This window comes from Sinohyriopsis cumingii, chromosome 18, assembly GCF_028554795.1.
Source record: "Sinohyriopsis cumingii isolate HCF-2022 chromosome 18, ASM2855479v2, whole genome shotgun sequence".
Classification (NCBI taxonomy): Eukaryota; Metazoa; Mollusca; class Bivalvia; order Unionida; family Unionidae; genus Sinohyriopsis; species Sinohyriopsis cumingii.
The window spans coordinates 86,344,421-86,357,569 of record NC_142978.1 but is presented as its reverse complement, the minus strand read 5'-3'; the positions used below and the strand labels follow the sequence as shown (position 1 = coordinate 86,357,569).

Genomic DNA, 13,149 nt, shown 5'->3' with positions numbered 1-13,149 from the left:
ATAGCCCATAACAAAGATGTGTTTCGAGAAACACGATTTTCAATAATCTTACAGAAAAAAATATATAAATTTTTTGGACAACCGCTATACATATTCAAAGCAGGTACTGTGTATAAACAGTAAACAATCATGCTAAGAGCACATGTAATACCATTATATGGGGAGTTTTTACAGCTATCATGGAGTCAAATAAAAGGTAAGGCGGTCAGAGATAAGCAACCACTATTTCACAAATTACTCAAATGGGTGAGAAAATGTAGGATGATGATAAGTCAAGTTATATGAAATCTGCTGTGGGAGAGCCCATTTGACCAATTTACTTTGGTAAAGAGCACAAAGTGGAACAACCCAATTCAAGTAATTTTGTAACAACAATAGTGATGCGTGTTGAGGAACAAAAGTTTTTACACTTCATTATCTTGACAGCGAATGTTTAAGCGATCATTATATTATTAAATAATATTGGCAAGTTTCTGATCAGTGGCAACGTTTCTTTGAAGATGATTTTTAATCCATTAAAAAAAAGAGAGCAAAATATGATTATTTCGTTAGTCGGAATAATATACAAGTGTGACTTATTTTTTAAGGCAAAATGTTGAAATGCGGGTGTGATATAGGGAAGGACAATCCATCTGCAAAATAAGCAAAGCCCAACGAAGCTAAATTTCTGAACTACAAGATGGAGTTTGACTTTGAGAAGCGCAGCAGCAAGGGTGTATTACGTTTTTTCACACACTGCAAATACCATATCGACAGAAGTCATTCTGGAGTGTATAACAACCGTTGACTTCGCGAAGTCTCTAATAATTGCCAAGATGAAAAATTGGCATCACCTTCAACCCCCTTCCCCCGAACTATCGAGAGCAACGAAGACAACATCTAATTCAGATAATATCCCATAATCCAATATATATTACAACAGAAACTTCATATATTAACATTTTTTATTTAATGTTTGTGTGGTTGTGTTTTGTTTTGCGTGAGAACACGTGTGTGGTGATATTGGACAGTGCTCAGTATACCAACTAATTTTGATTTGTAAGTATATTAAATGCTTCAAAGAAAACACACGTTATTTTCCTTTTTATCAAATTTGAATTTCCAATAATTGTATATAGCCTTTTATGAAAAGATAAACGTCTTCTCAATTTTGGACATCACTTTTTGTAGCTCACTCACAATGACCTACCATTGGACGTTAAGACACACTTTTTGAGTCCCCACCCACCCCAACCCTGTCTGGGAATATGTTGTAGGAGAAGCAGCAACGGGATATTGAAGCTGGATGCTGTGATGGCCATAGTGGACATCACATCCACACAATTTTCATTTAGACCCAAGTAGACATCGTAAGACACATTTTACTGAAAAACCCATTCTGCTATGACCATCCATAAAGTAGTGATAACAAGATTTTCAAGATAGGCAATAGGGGGGCCATACTGGGCGTCAGAGCAATGGAAAGCCAATGTCAATACGACTTTAAATTCAGGAGTTGTGATAGCAAGATTTTAAAGATGGCAATTCTGGTGGGCATAACAGATCTGCATTTTCATTTTTACTAACTAGACACTGGATGAATGTGTTTGTTAAGTTTCATGGCAATCCTCCAAGCAATTTAGGAAGAGTAGCAATAACAAACTTGTGCTCACAGATGGATGAATGATGGACAATAGACCATCCCATAAGCTCTTTTAATCTATGACCAGTACAGCCATTAAAAACAACAGTAATTGAACTTATTAATTTTATTTTAATAGACGAGTAAAAATGTTAGGTATACTTAAAAACTGAGGATATATACATAAGTAATAAATTGGTACATGTTTAATACCATCATAAAAGTCTAAAACAAAATAACAATGAATATGTGTCACCGATTCTGTCAGCCTAGCACTTAAGATTTATCCTTGTCACAGTGCTACATCAATGGTATTTTGTATGTGCAAATACAGTCAAACTTTTCCATTTAAAAATGTTTGATTTACTTAGGTTTATATCATATTAACTATCAGGGGTTAATCAAAATATAAATGCTAATTATTAGGGGTCATTCAAAGGTATACATTATAGTGTGATGAACATAAGGAATAAAACAACATGAAACACAAACCACAAAGCAAATGAACAAAGTGATATTTTGTTGGATTACTATTATATATAGCAATTATATATAGCATGAAGCCAAATGCAAAAGAAAGAAGATCAAGAAGAATATATAGGACTCACAACTGGACATGTGCTATGTGCAGATTAATAGATTATCACATTCCTTATGACAAACTTGGCTCGCGCTAAGATGGCATATTGTAAATTTTAATCAGTTCTTGTCATACTGGTTCATCAAGTTTATTTTCCATGTTGACTAGTTGTTAGACTTTTATATATTTTTTTCTTTCTTTTCTATCCACAACTTGGATCTCTCAAAATGTTTGGATGATGGGAAGGACAAAGCAAATGTCTACAAACCCCAAAACCTGTCTGTATGACTTTTTTCCACTACTGTAATTAGTTTTGTAAAACAGACCAGACGTAGATATGCAGTCAGATATGCGGATCTAAACAATTCGTATGAAATCCGAAGTAGAAAAGTGGGGTCAGATCTGTTGACAGATAAGGACCTATTCAAGTCACATTAAATCCTGAGTAGAATTTTTACATTGATCTAAAATCAGTGAGTGGACAGATCATGGTCTATACACATACAAGCTAAGTAGAACACTGACCCAGCTATGGGGTCAGATATGCTGAGGGATCTGTGTCTATATCTATACACATCACGTTCAATCCCAATTAGAATACTGACCCTGATCTGACTGTTCATTACATGATCTAGTTCAAAGCCATTTACAGACTGATGTGTGCCATCAACCTGTAAAGGTGATAATGACAGAAGTGAACTGCATACATGATGCACATATATACCACAGAATAATGAATACACTTTAAAACATGTTCCGTTATCTCATCTCTGCAATTGAAGTCAAAGGCTGATATATAATGTCATCTAAAAGCTGAGTATTCCATTAAAAGTTTTTAAATGATTAACATTTTACCTTTTACAATATACCAGTCAAGATATTAACACTAAATAATATATAAGATAAATAACACTAAATAATATATAAGATAAATAGCACTAAATAATATATAAGATAAATAATACTAAATAACATATAAGATAAAATCATAATCACACAGTTTAATTATATGAATGTTTCAACAATGTTATGTTTATAAGAAAGATCCCAATCATTACATAATACAATAGCAGATGTTCTGGCTTCATACAGCAAGTATCAACAAGTCAATGTAGTACAAAAATAAAATGTGTAAGGTTCTGCCATGTACTTACAAAGAAGTTTGATTCTTTGACCTGGATTTATTTTAAAGAAGGATAAAAAAGATAAAGGTCACAAGAATAACTGTTTTTCTGAAGTATCCTGTCATAACTATGTGATGATTTCCTCTGTATTCTGTCATAACATAGCAATGATTCCTCCATATTCTGTCATAACTTACCATTCTTCTGTATTTTGTCATAACTTAGGACTGTCACAACAGTGATGATTCTTCTACATTCTGTCGTAACTTATTGAGGATTCCTATTCATTCTGTCATAACTTAGTGAGGATTCCTATTCATTCTGTCACAACTTAGTGAGGATTCCTCTAGTTACAGGATTTAGTTTATTCAACAGTTACAAGAGTGGCACAGCACTGGTATATTATAAGAGGTCTGTATTCCATCATGGTTTTATAACTGACCCCAATGACATCACTGTGTTACCACAATGAGTGACAAAAGATTTGAGAGCAGCGAAGGACAGTCATAAGTAATATTCACATTTTTAAACAAATGGGGAAAAACTTCACACATCCACACTTCTTTCATCAAACTACCTAATAAGGATCCCTCAATTTTATTCCTACCCATCAGAGAATTTGAAAATATCATTAGTTTGGCAATTATCTCCACTGTATACATAACAAGTCTAATAACACAAGATTAACTGTCTACATAATAAGTCTAATAACACAAGATTACCTGTCTACAAAACAAGTCAAATAAAACAAGATGAACTGTCTACGTATCAAGTCGAATAACACATGACAGGACATTACCCAATTCGCTTTTATAAAATAAAATGTACATGCAATTTGAGTCAGGTTTAGCAAGCTGTGGGTTTTTTTCTTAAGCTATGGCTGTGTTATTATGAATGTTCATGTTATAAGTAGTAACTTACCGTTCCGGTGGCCAAATGATTAGAGCATCTGCCTTGAATGCAGGAGGTCGTGGGTTCAAACCCCAGCCGAGTCATACCAAACACTTATAAAAAATGGTACTAAAAGCTGCTTCACTAGGTGCTCAGCATTAAGAGGTTATTGTTAGGACTGGTCAGCTTGTTTATCTGGATAATGTGACTGGGTGGGACATGATGCTACATGTCTGCGGCATGATGCTCCAGTGCTAGACATTACTATTAACTGACACACTGCTGACATCGTAGCGATATGACTGAAAAACTGTTAAAGCTACATTAAAAATCCATCTCACACACACACACACACATAAATATTAACTTTGTTGGCTCGAGCATTTCAAGCTTAAAAGCCTTACATGCTATTGGATCAGTATGGGATGACTACCATTACGTGTCTCCTTAGGCAGTGGTTTCTTATTGCAAATTTCCTCGAACTAAATAATCTACTTACATGGCTTTGAATGAAAACAAAACAGACTAGCAAATAACTTTCAAAGAATATAAATGGCCGAGGAGGAAAAAGTGTCGAAAAGATTATCAAAGAACTTCAAATTATTCAAGTGAAGACTTGCTCATATTTTCTCAATACTTTGATCCTCACAAAACGTCTTCTGCAGCCATTTCCTTTCTTTTGGTTTAGTCCATCTTTTATATAGATAGGGGTTAATTTAGGGTGTGATAAGCATATAAATGGACATAAACTTTAATGCCAAGGTGATCTATGTTAGAGGATAGTCTAGGGTTTGATGGACATATAGATGGGTGAGCAAAAAGATGCTAATGTGAGTGACAGACATATAAACAGACAGCAAATGGATGCCAATATGATCTATGTCAATATTCCACAAAGGTGAACTCAACAAAAATGCCCAAAACAAGTTAGAAAATATTAGATGACAATTTTAGGCAACAATCAAGAGACAAGGTATGTCCCCTGGTTCCTGAGGTTCCCCTACATATAAAACTTATCTAGAGATAAAATATGTCCCTTGAATTCAGCAGTCCACCTCCCCATACAAGTTTTCTAGGGATGAAAAATGTTCATCATTTCCTTGATCCAACATGTCATTCTTGAGATGGAATATGTCCCGTGCTTCATGTGGATCCCTGACATACAAGAATTATCTGGATATGTCCCCAGTTCCCATGTCACACATGTACAAGAATAATCCAGACATGAAATATGTTCCCTGGTTCCACACATGTTTAGATTCCAACTAAAAGTATCCCATGGTCCAGCATTCTCATTTTATATGCCACATATTCTTCACTTTGTTTTAATGGTAACAAAACAATTCAGAACGCAGAAGACAAAGTATCAAAAACAACTTTTCAGTGTTCACAATAAACACTGCTCACTGATGATAAATGCTTTAATAAAACTTGTTAAATTGTCTTAAAATAGTTTTGTTTCGAAAGTGAAAATGTAGACATTGCATGAATCGATTAACAAATTGATTAGACATTAACGATACTGAAATTGAAGAACTGTGAACAGCAAAAGATACATACACTATTAGTGTAATAAGTGTATCAGTGTTCATAGATATCTTTAACAATTTTGGACTCTGGCACCAGAAAGTACAGTAATAATGGCTAGATGGATAGAAAGACAAATGGACAAAAGCATATTGACACTGAACAAATGGCACATTTATACCACTAATCTGATGTGTTTCAAGTTTCAAAAGATACCTTTAATGATTTTGATAATCATACATCGGAAATGAAAATGTTTACAGACAAACCAGCCGATTATGGACAGACATATATACATAACAATATCCCCTGTATTACCCAAGGGGAAAAAAATACCATGGATGATGATGAAATACTGTGATAACAAAGCAAAATTTGTTCAAACTTCTCTAATGTATGGCATTTCTAGCATGTATACAATGTATGGACTCTGTGAAGAACCTTCAACCATATTTACATTGTACAATTTTCATCTCCTCGAGTGAAAGTACCATTAGCCAAATGGATTTAGGGGGTTGATCTGGGATGATTTCCTCCGAATAGAGCTATTATGGGTTTAAGCACAGAGATTATAAGTGTGAGTTCCATTAGCCAAATAAGTTCACCTCTGAATAGAGCAGATGTGGGTTAAAGTGCACTTCTGTTGCTTTGAGTGTCTATAGCCAAGTGAGTTGAAGGGAGTCTCCTAAGAGGATTACCTTTCAATACAGCAGCCATGGGCCAAATGAGTTCAAGGGAGTCTTCTAAGAGGATTACCTTTCAATACAGCAGCCATGGGCCAAATGAGTTTAAGGGAGTGACCTGTGAGGATTACCTTTCAATACAGCAGCCATGGGCCAAATGAGTTTAAGGGAGTGGCCTGAGAGGATTACCTTTCAATACAGCAGCCATGGGCCAAATGAGTTCAAGGCAGCGGTCTGAGAGGATTACCTTTCAATACAGCATCCATGGGCCAAATGATTTTAAGGGAGTGGCCTGAGAGGATAACCTTTCAATACAGCATCCATGGGTCAAATGTTTTCAAGGGAGTCTCCTAAGAGGATTACCTTTCAATACAGCGTACATGGGCCAATGAGTTCAAGGGAGTCTCCTAAGAGTATTACCTTTCAATACAGCATCCATGAGCCAAATGAGTTCAAGGGAGTGTCCTAAAAGGATTACCTATAAACACATCAGCCATGGGCCAAATGGGTTCAAGGGAGTGGCCTGAAAGAATTACCTTTCAATACAGCAGCCATGGGCCAAATGAGTTTAAGGGAGCGACCTGAGAGAATTACCTTTCAATACAGCTGCCATGGCCAAATGATTTTAAGGGAGTGGCCTGAAAGAATTACCTTTCAATACAGCAGCCATGGGCCAAATGAGTTTAAGGGAGCGACCTGAGAGAATTACCTTTCAATACAGCAGCCATGGGCCAAATGATTTTAAGGGAGTGGCCTGAGAGGATTACCTTTCAATACAGCATCCAAGAGCCAAATGAGTTCAAGGGAGTGTCCTAAAAGGATTACCTACAAACACATCAGCCAAATGCCAAATGAGTTCAGTGATCTAAGAGGATTACCTTTCAATACAGCATCCAAGAGCCAAATGAGTTCAAGGGAGTGTCCTAAAAGGATTACCTACAAACACATCAGCCATGGGCCAAATGAGTTCAAGGGAGTGTCCTAAAAGGATTACCTACAAACACATCAGCCAAATGCCAAATGAGTTCAAGGTAGTGATCTAAGACGATTACCTTTCAATACAGCAGTTGTGGGTTGAAGCACACAGCTGTTAGGTATGAGTGCCAACAGCCAAATCAACTGAAGGATTTGTCTATAAGGATTACCTATAAAGACAGCAAATATGGGTTGGAACTAACAAAACGACTAGGTGCAAGTGCCAATATCTAAATGGACTGAAGGTGTTGGTTAAAGTAAAATGGTTGTATGGCACTGGTCAACAAGGATTACATGTCAATACAGGTGTCAGGTGTTCAGGCCTATGAAGCAAAGATGTGTTCTTGTCCCCTAGGTTTAGGAAAACAACAACTACTACTACAACCATTCCTGGTTTAAACTGACCTGCAAGGCTACTGGATTTATGCAAAGCTTTGTCCCATAATACAATGAATATGTAAAATGTATATGTGAGATAGTGTAACATACAAAGAAGCCAAATACTCTTGATATATAGTGTGGTCTACAAAAGCTGAAAATGCTACACAAATATTCCTTCCAAATAAGGCTATATTTCAATTACCTCATCTAAACATCTGTGTAGAAAACAGAAGAACACGAGTAACAAGGCACTGACAAATCAAACCAGAAACTATTTAATATTACACACAACAAATATTGCATTATACAATTAAAATACTGGTATATCATCATTGCACAAAATAAATGTGTAATTATACAGCAATAAGGACTGAGCAATGAAAGAATTATGATGCCATTATGAACAATACATGAAACAACTATAATATACCACCCCAGTCAAATATTTTCTCAAAAAGAAAACAAACAAAAATATGAGCTGCCCAAGTCAATGTTCTATTCTTTAACAAACAAAAAGATTTGTGTCTGCAAAACACATGTGCCTACACTGCAGAACAAAACATTCAATTTGAAAAATTGCTATGATAGCTTGAACTTTCTATAATGGCAAGAAAGTCAAATCAGTTATCTATGTCAGCATATATAAATACTGATAATCATCTGCATACTTTTGGGGTATTTTTACTTAGTCGAGTCGTTCTGACAGGTTTCTGTCAATAATGTGCAAGTCTTTAAAAGTGTAAAACAAATGCATTAAACATTTATAAATTGTTATAATGATGTAAAAATCCATTCTGATCACTGCATATGCTTACAAATAAGCATATAAACTTTTATTTCTCAACTCAAGTGGTTTTCACTTAATTGTGCTAAGGTTTTCTTTTAGTCTCAGGCTAACAATTTTGCACAAACTATTAAAAACCAGTTGCAATGACCAAAAAATCTTAAAGGGTCATATGCACACAAATAAATTTACTGAGTAGTTCTGCACAGTCAGGCCCCAAAAGAAGCATATACAGACATACAAATGGACTGACAGGACCAGAAATATTATCGAAAAAGAGTACCATGACCAGCACATTATATGTCTGTCCTGTGTTTAATATTATATCAAGATAAATGAAATTTATTTACAGATTCATTGTTCTTCTTTCAGTCACAGTGACCTTGACCTATTAACCTCAGAATTTACATGCTTCTCCCTTACCCTAAGTGCAAATGATCCACAAAGTTTGGTCAAAGATGTAGACTGAGTGTTACTATACAGTCCATGTCTGTGATGCAGAAGTAATGTTAGTGTCCAGAAAACATTTTCATTTTATCAGCTACATTGACCCTGGACTTTGAACTTTTAACCCCCAAATGTATAGGCTTCTTGAACCAACTCTCACCTTTCAGTCAACATGACCCTGACCTTTGGACTCCAAAGTCTATATGTTCCTTCTTTACAATGTGCATGATAAAGTTTGGTAAGTGTAGATGATGAAGAACTAAAGTTACTGGGCAGAAACCATCTTTCAGTCAGAATGACCTTGACCTTTAACCTTTTAAACCTGAAATTGATAGGATTCTTCTTTACCACATGTGCAAACCATCCACAAATCTGGAAACTATAAATGGTAGACAAGTGAAGTAATTGTTTAGAAACAAAATTGGTAACAGACAGATGGCCTGAACAATGGATAAAAGGACTTACATACAGACTGATGGACTGAAGGATGGATAAAAGGACTTACATACAGACTGATGGACTGAAGGATTGTTGGAAGGACTTACAGACAACATAACATTATATGTTAATGGTGGCAAATAAAGCATATTCATTCACGTCTTCAAGCAAATAACTTTCAAATAAATGAGCACTCCGTATATGGATAACAATCTGAAGCTGCCAAATTTTGCAATAATGTTCTTTTTACCAGAGAAGTAGATTTGATTGGAACTAAAAAAATTATTTAATGAACATGCATGGATAATAAAGTCAATGAAAATAAATAAATTTTATAACCATATGTAATGGGGATTTCCTGTTATTACTTAAGAAAGAACTATCTAAAGCCTGACCCAAAGACTTTTACTACAGACATTATATTATCAAATACACTTTCTTGCAAGGAATCTAAGTGGATATAAAAAATAAAACATAGTTTTAACTACAGTGATTAAATAAATGTACATTACTGATACTGACAGTATTTCTCAAGACACATAAAATGACCAACACTATAAGACATAATGGTATCATACAACTTAATATATAGTAATTGCAAAATAAAGTAACCAGGAACTAATAAATATTCATGTAAATAACTTTATGTCATAAAATGCTTCCAATCAGAAACTTCATGGTTTAAAATTATACTGAAGAACAGTGTGAATATACTTAAGAAATATGTGAACAAGATGTTTTTTAAAAACCCCAAAACACAATCATTGGGAAAAAAAATTATAATACAGGAGACTAGAAATTTAAATCAAAATTTTCTAAGACAACAGATTGCTCTTTTGACCACAACTATACTTTAAGCATCCTTAATAACAAAGGCTTGTTAAGTTATGAACCCCTGCCCACTCATAGATGAAATTTAGATTAAGAAAATAAGCACAGAGAAAAATCCCCTTCCTTCCAAAAACAAGTCTTGGCATTATCTTTTGTAACTGTTCCTAATGAGAGATACTATATGTGTGTATACATGTACAAGATTACAAGAGTCACATATAGCTAGAATTTTCACAACAGCTCTCAATACTTGACTGGTTCTATGGCTAGAATTTTCAAAATAACAGCTCTCAATACCTGACTGGTTCTTTGGCTAGAATTTTCACACTAACAGTTCTTAATACCTGACTGTTTCATTGGTTAGAATTTTCACAATAACAGATCATAATACCTGATTGGTTCTATGGCTAGCATTTTCACAATAACAGCTCTTAATACCTGACTGGTTCTATCATATATATCAGAAATTATAATTCATTAAATTAACATGATTTAAATAATATCATGTTACCAAAATTATTATTGGACAATGAATGTACAGGACTGTCAATAAATTTTAATAAAATACACAGACTGTAATGGTGAAATTTTGTGACATTTCCAGACTGTGAATGTTGGGTGGCAGAAAAGAACAAAGGTGTAGTCATTCACATGACACATTTACCTTTCTGGATTAAAACTAGTTTCCAGAAAATTAATGGTCAGTGACCATCAACCCATGATTAATGGTTTTCACATTGTTCTATTCTTCTTCATCTCAAAGATAATCTTATTCTACAATCTTAGAATTTAGAAGATGCCTGACTGAAACTGTTGGGAGTTTTCTACACAATTTACTTAAATGATCTTAAAGGCAATTCATAAGAAACTGAATATTGTATAGTAGGTATACTTACTGTACATACTTGCAAACAACAAAGATCCTGATCTAACATAATGCACCTGCAGATCAGAGTCTATGTTCTTTGTTCTCCTGATTAATCCTAACAAACTCCACATACCCATATCTGCCAGCATATTATGCAACAGCAGATCTGGCTCTGTACAGCTTGCAGTTGGATTCAAAAGCAAGTTCATACGGTAGTGCCTGAGAAATAATTTAGTGGTTTCAAACCAGATTCCATCAAAATCTACCAACTTAACAATTCTAATCTCTATAGATTAGCAACTGCTAAAACACAATTAACCAAATTTAAATTACCATTTCTTAACAAAATCTCCAGATTTTATGAGTGTGAAAATACCAACGTGAGATATTTTGGAGAATAATGACTTGCATGTTGCTGTACTGATTATTTTGAGAGTCAATTTCATCATTTTATGTTTGTTCATTTATATAGTTTCACTGGATTATTTTTACTTTCCAATACAAAAGAAATGTGCATTTGCCCAAAAACTAAAGAGCCACACAATGTTCAAGAATTTAGAAAGTCTCACTGGTTTAAATATCCAACAAATTCAAAATTCAAGTACTCCAGAAAGCACACAAAATTTAAGCCAATTTTTCTGTTTCAGAACTAAGTTGTACTTTTAACAGCCATGCAATCAACTTTGAATTTCACAGCCATGAACTCAACCTGGTGCATACATAGGGGAATAGAGACAAAAGATTTCACAACAGCTAGAATGTATACATACATAGATTATATGATAAATATTAGTATAATAGGACATACAGTATTGACTTTAGATACCAAATACACTTCTGTAGATCATGCATTTGACACAGCTTGCCTAGATGATCCTGACACATGACAGAATAACCAACTCCTTATTTTGATTACACAGCTCCAGGAACTTTGGACAGTACCTGTAATAATAATAATAATAATAATAAATATAATAATAATAATAATAATAATAAATATAATAATAATAATAATAATAATAATAATAATAATAATAAATATTATGACTGGATCCATCAATGAGTACTTGTGAAAAGGCCGCACTCTAAAAGTATAATCTGACTCATTATATGTTATAACCTCTGTTATGATACCACACACTAAATTTCCTGATTATATCTCCAAGTGTATGAAAATGACTGACAGACATCATTTCTTTAAAAAAAGGAGACATCTCTTAAAATGCTTATCAAATCACCCATTCTTGTACAAGATACATTGCTTTGTCAGATCACCCATTCTTGTACAAGTTTTGTCAGATCACCCATTCTTATACAAGCTTTGTCAGATCACCCATTCTTGTCAGATCACCCATTCTTGTACAAGACACATTGCTTTGTCAGATTACCCTTTCTTGTACAAGACACATTGCTTAGTCAGATCACCCATTCTTGTACATGCATTGTCAGATCACCTATTCTTGTGCAAGACACATTGCTTAGTCAGATCACCAATTCTTGTACAAGCATTGTCAGATCACCTATTCTTGTACAAGACACATTGCTTAGTCAGATCACCCATTCTTGTACAAGCATTGTCAGATCACCTATTCTTGTACAAGCATTATCAGATCACCTATTCTTGTACAAGACACATTGCTTAGTCAGATCACCCATTCTTGTACAAGCATTGTCAGATCACCTATTCTTGTACAAGACACATTGCTTAGTCAGATCACCCATTCTTGTACAAGCATTGTCAGATCACCCATTCTTGTACAAGCATTGTCAGATCACCCATTCTTGTACAAGACACCTTGCTTATTCATGATACATAAAAATGTGTTTCATGAAGACACCTGACACCCTCACACAGTTATGTAATTATGAAGAATAAATTCAATTTTCAAAACAAAATGAGGATACATGTAATTCAAAGAGTATTAATCAGTAGCTGAATCTTCAATGGAATGGAAACTCATCTTGATACAAATGCATACCAAGGTGCATGATGATCCTC

The 13,149-nt window shown here is 34.5% G+C and overlaps 1 protein-coding gene across 2 annotated transcripts in view; it reads right to left on the bottom strand.

The window, feature by feature from the left end:
• Positions 1–1,733: 1,733 nt before the first annotated feature.
• LOC149777222 (flotillin-2-like) overlaps positions 1,734–13,149 on the bottom strand; it is a 50,732-nt gene continuing 39,316 nt past the window's right edge. The window contains exons 9-11 of one of the 2 annotated variants that reach the window (XM_089941963.1): positions 7,421–12,092; positions 6,847–7,362; positions 1,734–6,789 (exon numbers count right to left, since the gene is read on the bottom strand). In XM_089941963.1, coding sequence (XP_089798089.1) covers positions 12,063–12,092 — 30 coding nt within the window. In that variant the 3' untranslated portion in view covers positions 1,734–6,789; positions 6,847–7,362; positions 7,421–12,062. Of the gene's footprint in view, positions 7,363–7,420; positions 12,093–13,149 lie in introns of both variants that reach the window. The other variant, XM_089941962.1, reaches the window with a different exon arrangement.